At 47.9% G+C, this 9,916-nt stretch overlaps 1 protein-coding gene across 2 annotated transcripts in view; it reads left to right on the top strand.

Moving 5' to 3' along the window:
• The first annotated feature begins 364 nt into the window (after window positions 1-364).
• Window positions 365-9,916, top strand: part of RCSD1 (RCSD domain containing 1) — a 357,500-nt gene continuing 347,948 nt past the window's right edge. For both annotated transcript variants that reach the window (XR_011283422.1, XM_069635934.1), the window contains exon 1: window positions 365-930. Coding sequence is in view for 1 of the 2 variants with exons in the window: in XM_069635934.1 (XP_069492035.1) it covers window positions 925-930 (6 nt within the window). In the remaining variant the exon portion in view is untranslated. The remainder of the gene's footprint in view (window positions 931-9,916) is intronic.

Genomic DNA, 9,916 nt, shown 5'->3' with positions numbered 1-9,916 from the left:
CAATCCTGTTTCAGCTCAAGATCAGTCAAGAGTTTGATGAGAAATGTATTCACGTATTTATTGTAATTCATAAAAGAGAAGCGCCACTCGCAAAAAGGAATCGCTCCTTGGAGCTCACACGTGGTTTGAGACCAGTTCAGGGCACCCAAAACACCCCAAATAAAGTTGTATTACCCAAGAAACGTAGTTCGGTTCGTGCTGCTACGCTAAGAAAAAAGGCACTGTATAGTTTCAACGTCATAGTACGAGGTGCCTTCACTCGTTAACTGTAGATGCCGGAAAAGGTGTGCCCGCTAGCTGCTGGGAGCGCAGAATGTTCTCATCACTAACAGCTCAAAAGACCCGCCGCAGCCGGGCTTGGGAGGGCACACCCAGAAACTGCAGGCCCCCTTGAACTTTCCCCCTCACGGTCGAGGCAAGCTGAAGACTAACAAACATGGCGTGCAGTGGTGCACCCTACACACGCCCGAAATAAAAGAAAGGAGAAAGGGGGAGGGGAAGGCGCTAGATAAGAGGAAATGCACAACCAGTGTCCCCATGTTTGGGCAGAGCGGCTACTGGTCTCTCTCTCTCTCTCGCGCGCGCACACACACACTTTTGAGAACCCTCCTCTAGCGCCATGCGAGGGGAGGATGGTATCTGTTTAGATTTGTGTTCTAAATTTAAACCCTGATTGCTTGCTGACCCCTCCCCTCTTCCTCCTGCTGTTGTGTAGTTTGTCAGGTCACTCTCTGAATTCTGTTGTTGCAGCTCTCAGCTGGGCTGGGATCTCCTACCCTGCGCTATCTTTCAGCCGAGGAGGGGCTTTACAGGGAGGAAGGCTAGGCAGAGAGGGGCTTTGTGTGGGGCTGGTTGGGTGGGCAAGGAGGGGGGATTTACAAGGATTTCCTGTCTCGCGGAGGACGCCACTCACCCTCAGAAATTATGGAGGTAAGGTTTTTGTCTGCCTACTTGTAAATAAGCTTATGCTGTAATGGTTCTTGGTGTGTTTCAGCGAGGAAACCAAGAAATGTAGTTGGATAGCGCAACGCCAAGAACGTGAGACGTTTCTAGGCGCTTCCTGGCTGAAGAACATGTGTCAATAGTTCCTCCATAAAATATAAAAATACATATTTTCAGTAGTGCTCAGCCAGTTGGTACACGTTGCTGAATTTGACAGATAAGGCAAGTGCAGCGCAAGGCGATGGGATTTGCCCAGGAGAACACAAGCAACACACCAGTGGCACGTAGCAAGAATGACAAATGCATTGTGGTGAAGTGGGGAGCTAGAATTATAAGTCATGTTTGCAAAGTAGAACATTTTCACAAATCTAGGGAAAAAAGGTTGCAAGGCTGTGTTGGTCCAGGGTGGGGGGGGAATCGCTTCTGAAGGGCGATGATAGCTATCATTTATTTATTTATTTATTTATTGCATTTATTACACGCCCAAACCCAGGTGTATTATTGATGAGGGCAAGTGATAAACAGATTTTACAAACGTGCATAAACCTCCGGTGCCAAGAAGGACATGGAGGACTCGTCTCTTCTTTAGGGGACAACGGATGGAAAACGTGTATGACTTTTTTTTCCCCAGAGGCCACTGTACTGCAGGGTGCAGCACATACCACTGGTGGGGACAGTGCTGCAAGCATATGTAGAGACAGCCCTATTTCGGGGGTATCCCCCCTTTACTTGGCCGAAAACACCTCCTCAGCATTCATTTCATCAGACATTTACTTCTTCGTGTATTTACTTCTTGCCTTTTCTTCATCTGCATCTTCACGTTGTCGAGGAGGCAACGGATGCTGTAAGGTTAGGGATGGGGGGCAAGGAGGAGTTAGGTGGAAGAATATGGGTTAGAAAAGAAGGGGGGGTTGAGTGGGCTCCCCCGGTAATGACCAAGTGGATGTTAGAAGAAGTGAAAGACTGAAGAAGTAAAGGTGTGAAGGGGTGAAAGTGACAAGGAGGATGCAGAAGGAGAGGACGCAGGGATGTAGGAACTGCTCGCCACCTTGCGGGTGGGAACTTGCTACTCTTTCTGGTTACCCTATTAATGCTCCAGCTGGCTGGTCAAAGGCAGTCCAGAATTCCTAAGTGTCTAGATCTGCTGTTTGAATATATGTTTCAGGAGACATTATATTCCTAGGGTCTGGATGCGCTGGTGGGGGGATTGGGGGGGCACAATGCGCCAACTTCCAGACAAGCCTGCACGCTCTGAAACCAGTGTGGTGGGGATTTGGCGCACCATAAAATCTCCATACCATGACATGTGGGGAGTACTTTGTGGGGTTATAGCCCCCCCCACCCCACTTTATTCATTTCTCACCTCTTGGCTGGTAAGGGTTTGCTGAGTGTTTTGTTTATCCCAATAATGCTGCTGGCCTGGCCAGTCAAAGGCCATCCACGTTTTTAAGTAACGTGTCCTTGCTTCCGCCAACATTTTAGCAAGTGTAGTGTCTAGAAGATACAGCTGTCAACCAGGGTCGGACCGGGCCATAACATGGTCTCGGGCACTAATGAAAAAGTGGACCACGGTTGCAAAGGGCTGTTCATTCCTTTTGTGACACTGTTTGAATAGACCTCAAGGGGGAGTTTGTAGATAAAATGTGATGCAAATTGAGCATTTTAATCAATATTTATTCAGTAACACAGTTCAAAACTACTAGCTGAAAATGCCAATAAAAACAACTTTAAAAAAACTGCTAGCTGCATAGTGATGTAACTCATCAAACTGCTGGCACACATTGGCCAAAAAAGTGCCCCACTTTGACCAGAAAAAACGTGCCCAGACCAGCATTTTGTGTTTTTGTTTCGGGCATGTGCCTATTGCCCTATAGGCCAGTCCGAGCCTGCTGTCAACCGGGTCCGTGTCATGCATGAGCCAGGCTGGTAAGTGGTGCTAGGAGCTCAGAGCTAAAGCGCCTGGAATGACTCCCAACCACGCAGCGCATCCATGCTAAACGAATCTGCTTACCTAGATGCCCGTCATTATGGCCCGACGTTATGGCCTGAAAAATAAAGGCGGGCAGTCGCCAAAATGGCAACTGGCCTGCGACTGCATGACATTTTGCACCGCCTGTGGTAGCCAATGCAACAAGCGGCGTGGGGGTGGATGGGAGGCGCAGTTTCCCAAAGCAAGATTTGATCTGGTTAAAGGTGCCCGGACACAGGGAACTCCAATTAAAAAGCCTGGTTTCCCTAGCAGTGATGGTCCTTTATAAAGCGCCCTGCTACTGGTTTCTGGCTAACTTTCATAACAAAAGATGAAAGCCTATTTAGGGGAGGTCGCTTTTGTGATTCATTTGGTGGCTGTTTCTGGCCTGAATGATTGTGTTATTTAGTTTTTCCGTTCCTTGTTTTCCATATTGCCGGTTTATGACAATCTGATACACGACACAGTGTTTCCTCCTCACGGTCTAAACACATCAAATAAAATAAGAAAACATAATCGTTCTCGCCTTGGAAACAAGTCGACACGAAGCAACACAGGTTCGATCTGCCGGTCCGGGTATTAAGCGCGTTATAAATACACAGCTAAGAGACCTATTCCTGTAACAGCGCCTCGATACCCTCGGGCTGTGTGAGCACTTTAAAAATGCAAATAAATAAATAAAAATAAATACCGGTAGTCAGGCCTGGCTTTTAAGCAAACCACATTCTGGATGTTCCAATTCTATGTCTATGTCTTCTATGTCTTGCATCTGGAGATTCAGTGTGAGCACACAATTCCCAGCATGCACAGCGCTGTAGGCTAAACAGCCAGGACTGGATAGAGCTGAGGCTGATGACCTGGGGCCAGTTGACCATAGCTATGTTAAGATATCTGAAATCACAACATTCCTCTCGCCTTTGAATATGAAGTGGGCTTTCATGTTGATGTTCATGTTTTCCGGTTGGCGCGGCTGCTTTTTCCACTGCTACCATATGTGGCCTCCTTGGGAGGGAGTAAACTGCATGTAAATGTGAATGATGATGTTGATTATGATGAAATAAGATAGGGAAAGAGGGGGTAGGTGTGCCGAACAGTTTGTTTGGTTTCTTAAAGCGCTCGTTTACTCAGAGGGTTGCGCGCCTACCGCAGAGATCTGTGCGTTTACAGAAGCGTGCAGTGCTGGTGAGTAGCCCTGTCCGCCAGTCACGTGTTATGTCCCGGGAGGATAGCTCAGGGGCAACGTGCTCCACTTGGAAGCCAGGCGACACGGAGCATCGTTCGATCCCCGGGTCTGCGCTTAGAAACCTCTGGGTATTAAGCGCGTTATAAATAACCTATCATATCATATCATAGAGAGACTGAAGTTGCTTGCTGAAATCAAGGCTGGTTTCTTCAGGGCGCGGGGCGTCCATGTTGTGGCTCGAGCTGGTGCAGCACTAACGCCAAAAGCTTCAGCAGACAGAATGCACAGTTTTTCAGCGCCGTGCTTGCCACATGCAGATCATCACATGATCTGGGACCCATTACCATTGTGTTCAAAATAGACTTCCTGTTTTCGACTTCGAGGCGATTTTCTGTGAAACGTTTAGCATGTTTTATTCCAGCCATACCCCTTGCGGTTAGGTCTCGTCTCCTCTGAAGTCCAGGTCTGAGGAGTTGGCATAATTTGCTCTTGATTCTCGTTTTGTAGCTCTTTTTAGTTGTGGCTATTTTGCAGCACTGAATGGGCCGCCTATAATGCCGTTGACAGCCCTGGCCATGCATCAAACTTCATTCTTTAGAGGGCCTGCCAATGTTATGAGAGTTAATGGCTTAATTACAGCTGTAAATTGTAACAGTTTATTGAGAGGCCACCCTCAACACAGGAAGTTCCTTCCTTCCCCAGGCTAGGTGTCACACAATAAACGGTTAGGTTCAGTTCTTTTATTCAGCCCTATCTCCTATTCATCCAATACCGCTTAGGTCCCTCCCCCTGAGCTACCAATGTGCCAAGATCCACGCTGGTGTACAGGAAATATATTTATATTTATTTGAATTAGGTGTTAAGAACATCGCACTAAAGTGTCAAACACCACTTTATCCGTGGCACAACACAATAATCTTCTCTCAACATAAATAAAGCATACAAGTGGGTTGAAAAAAACATAAATCACAATTCTTTACTGTGAGCGATTTCTTTTAAGAAGAGCCCTCCAGCGAGGTGACGGTAGAGGTGGGAAATATTGTGAGTAGTTTGAAAAGGGAGGGTGTTGCAAAGATTAGGACTTTGTTGAGGCGAGAACAAGAGCAGAGGGACAGACCAAGAAGGAGGCTCACACAGTGGTCCAGTTTGCTGAGCACAAGAATGGAGGTATGGGTTTTCGATGAGTGCCGCGTGAGGTGTGGCCCGATTTTCCTAATGTTTAGGTGGGCGAGTCTGGCTGTGGTGCCAGTGGTATTGAGTAACTGGTAGAGTTTCAGCTTGCTGTCAAAGAGGACCCGCCATGGTTGTGACCTCTGGCTGAGGGGGTGAGGAGATCAGGGGGAGGAATGGGAGAGTGAGGTTGGCGACTGGGAGGAAGATGACGAGGGGAAGGAAAATAATATCTGAATATCATCAGTGGGAAGGTGATGGCTAAAACCTAAGGAGGAAATTAATTTGCTGAAGGAAGTAGTGCGTAGGAGTGATACTTGGAGTGCTCCTTGAGGGAAGGTGTTCAAGGAGGAGGAGCTACATCCCCATGAGATGGAGAAGGAGCGGACAAAGATAGGACATGTTGTAAATGTTGCCGTCATGAATTCCTCGAAATGGCCTGTGTAGAGAATACAGAGAGGTGTGATGGTACTCGGGACACAGACCAGCAGCGAGAGCCTCGTATTAAAGACCAGGTTTCTTTATTTACACCTTTAACATGTTCCAGTTAATCTTGGCTACATTACACAGATAGACCATCCTCACCAATGCCAGCTCAGGTATCACTACCCCTCCCAGAGCACACAGCCAGTACATTCACCCAACATTCTCCTGAGCTACGACTCATCCACGTTCAGCAGCATTTCAGTAGCCTTCATGGATGGTCGGCTGGGTAGCAAGACATTCAACCATGTCACCACGGATTGCTTAACCGGTCATCAAGACTAGCTCTGAAATGTTCAGTCCGTTAGGATCTCTTTATCATGACTACAAAGGTCAACACATAATATATGTTTGTCTCTATCCGTTTTTAAATTGAGTAACACTGTTCTTAGTTAACCCGTGGCTTCTACTGGTTCAATTGTATCGTTGTTGATCTTCTTTATTAGCCCATGGATATTGCTATTCATCTCCCCCTAGCCTATCAGAATGTTCAGAGTGCAGTCAATAACTACTGGTATTGACTGCATTCTGACCATTCTTGCTTCAAAAGTTAACAGGGAAACAGCAATGTTATTTCCAGGCAAGATCTCGTTCAACAAGAGAAGTCCTCTCTGGGAGGGGCTTTTTTTTTGCTTCAACATCCTTTTGAACACAACAAAGAGAAAGCTAAAACATTGCTTTCTTACAGAAATCTTTTACATAACACCTAATGCATGCTCATGTTGACCCCGCTCGAGTATAAACAATGCTATTTAAACAAATTTGCTATTTAAATGCATTACTTATGAAGACAACCTATTTAAAAACTAAAAAATAAAAACCCCTTTAATTAAGTTTGCCTATTTGTTTCACTCACTAATAAAGTAACATTTGTATTTCACTACAAAAGCTCCACAACATAACATGTATTGCAATTACCACTATGTTCTAATAGCCTTATGGACCCCGGATGGGATCATTATCACTTGGGATAATGACCCTTCACCAACTTACAACCCTCGGAGTCGCATCAGGCCATAACTTGGTGACGGGTCATTTTCCTGCGATAATGACCTCTCCCTCGGTCTGTAAGGCTACATTAGTTCTTGAAGTTGATTCCTGGCCCTGAGAGGAGCAGGGCTCATCTTGTGCTTTGTCGTCACAGCCTTTGGTTTGGGTTTGATGCAGTGTGTGTAGCTCTTCAAGCAGCCCATCTCTCGGTTGAAGGTTTCTTCATCTTGTCTTGTTATGGTTTCCCGGTCTTCTGTATTCACGGTTTGGACTGTTTCTGGTCTCCAAGTGTCTGGTTTCATTTTCAAAGGCCTTCGAAAGTCCCCAGATAGAGACTCCTTTGTCAGTAGCATGTAGACTTCTACACAAGGTGTGACCCTTGAATAGACTTATCCTCACGCCTCCCTTGACCTCAGCTTTACGCTTGGGTCTGAACATTGACCGTGGCAGTATGTTGGGGTGGAGTCCACCAGCAGCTTGGAAGTTTGGTTATTCATTTCGACAGCGCAGATGGACTGGCTTCTCGCCTTCCTTAACACGGGTCCACCTTCAGCACCACATCGCCTTCCACTTGCTGTGGCTATTCACTACTACAGCTGTTCTTGCCCGGTGCAAAAACCTGGTCAACCGGCCTTTTTCTTTTACATTTGGAACACATGTTTGGAGATAACTGAATACATTGCAGGGTAGCGGAATTACCTTTTTCAGTCCGACTGATTATGAGTTGCAAACCCAGCAGGCAATGGCCCCGAGCAAATGCATGGAGGTATTACCTCCAAACGATTGGAGGAATTCTCTCCAGTGGCTTGCCCATGGGAGTGAGTCCTCCATTTTCCAATGAAGTCCTGAAGGGGGACGGATCACAACTCATTGCCAGGTGGAAATTCCACAGTTACCACTGGCGATCCCTCTAATTCCTTTTGGAGGAATCTGCACTGCGATAAAGCCCTTAGTCTCTATCCGACCAGGATGCTTTGTCCGCCATATTCATTGCAGCACTTTGCTCTTTCCTTTGTACTTTTTGTTCTTTAGCTTCACCTTCTTTGTGGCAGTCTTTGGGCGTCATGCCGGTCCGTGCCCATTCGTGTTATGCCCCTGGCGTCTATAGAGTAAGGCTTCCATTGCGTTTCCTTTCACCGGGCTAATGTTTCATCTGCTTTTTGTGCAATCGCTAAGTGATGTATCTTGGAGTGGTAATAACTTAGGCGAGACACACAGGAGCCACTCCAGAGCCAGGCATTAGGGAAGGTAAACTTCTTTAATATTACAGTTCATAGTACGAAGGTATGATAGGAGATCAGTTAATGTGCTTCTGCCTCCACTGGCTCTCTCCCTGCCTGTCCCCCAACCGGCCTCCCTGCAACCTTCATGCTCCCTCTGTTCCAGGCCTCACACCAACACTCCACTACTCTCACTCACAAACACACAGCTCAACTAGCAGATGTAAAGCTAAAGCGCTAGAGCAAGGTAAGCACTAGGCTACAACACTAAGGCTTCACCTAGTGTAGGGAATATCCTCCTCTATTTTCATGTCAAAGCAGTGGACTATTACCATATCTTTGTCGCACCCGCCTTTTCTTGACGCGCAGCGCAGGTGCAGATAAAAAACTCTCCTGTTCCCAGCACTGAAAAGTGCATAGAAAGTCTCAGCGCCATGGTGGCCTATATAAGGGGCATGGTTGCAGCTCCTCTAATACCTTGCACTGGAGATCCCTGAAGACACCCGCCTCGCCTCTCCATTCTCCAGCTGCGAGAAGCCATTACGGAAAGGGGAAAAACCATATGTAAATTAGGCATGGTCCCACTCCCAAAAGGGCAGTCCAGCCCGAACTGCTTGATCCCATCCCTTCTGCATGAGGCCGCAAGCAACCCAGACATGTTTCAGCCTCATTGTGCATCATCAGTGAGGTGGAGATTGGGTCTTTAGGCCCAGCAGGTTCGGGATGCATGTCTTAGCATATCTGTCCCGTTCGGGGTGACGATACCACAACAAAAGAGTTGATGGGTGGAAGGTTTGGGATTATTCTTAACCTCCGATAGTGCTCTGAGCAACCCTCCAGACCATTGTCCATCAGCCTGCCAAGCCGTTACAGAAAGGGGGAAAGGCCATATGTAAATCAGGCTTGGTCCCACCCCAAAAGGGGCCGTCCAGCCCAAACTGCTTGGTCACCTTCCTTCTGCACGAGGCCACAAGCAACCTCAGGCATGTTCAGCCTCATTGTGCCTCATCAGTGAGGAGTAGCTGGAGTCTCTAGGCCCAGCAGGCATGGGACCCACGTCTGAGCAGATTCACCCCACTCGATGTGACCATAGTAAAATCACATTAAATGGACATGCCAGCACCAAAGTGCACGTGCTTCTGAAGATGTGCAGCATACAAAGGTTTTGGCTCATCAGTGTCTCTTAAGCAGTACCTAGTGGCGGAAATTCTATTGGCAGGGCTTTAAGTGGGCCGGGGCCAGCCGGGGCCAGGCACCTGCAGTCTCCAGAAAAGGCTCCTGAGGCGGGACCCTACCCCGACTAGCCCCAGCCAAGCGGCACCTCAGGCAGCCCGTGTAGAGGCTGCACGTTTACACGAGCTGCCGCAGATGTCAGCTTGCCGGTACCGTTGGTACTGGCCCGGCAACCTACGAGTTCTGCTCGCAGGTGCCTTTCCACCCACCAGGTCTGACCTGGGCATACCGGCACCCGCGAGCAGAGCATGTCGGATGCACACCATTCGCGAATGGTGCCGGTGCATCCGACCTCCCCATTCTCATTGATTCTTATGGGGCTGAAATGGGGAGCATTTTTTTCCAGCGTCCGCAAATGGGCAATTACCAGGTCCGGTGGGGCGGTAATGACCCAGTAATTGCCCATTCGCGGGTGCCGGAAAAATTCACAAGTTTGGCGGCGGCCTGCCGGTTTTAACAGCAAGGTTACCGCCAAACTTGTAATGAGGCCGCCTTTTCTTTTTTCTAAATCGAAGTGCTGACACCTGCAAGCAGCAGGCATAACCGTGCAGTGCGGGCTGCCTCATGTCTATGTACTCGAAACAGGAGGAGGGCTGGTCTACCAAGCTCTCATTTTGTTTCGAGTAACTAACTAGTCATCACCTAGCATGATGCTGGGTGATGACTAGTTATTCGAAGACAAAAGGAGAGCTTGGGCACACTGGTGTCACACCTTTTGGTGTGCCC

Source organism: Ambystoma mexicanum, chromosome 7p (genome assembly GCF_040938575.1).
Source record: "Ambystoma mexicanum isolate Mex_15411 chromosome 7p, UKY_AmexF1_1, whole genome shotgun sequence".
NCBI lineage: Eukaryota > Metazoa > Chordata > Amphibia > Caudata > Ambystomatidae > Ambystoma > Ambystoma mexicanum.
Note: the sequence above shows the minus strand (reverse complement) of the source record. Positions and strands in the feature narration are given on the sequence as shown.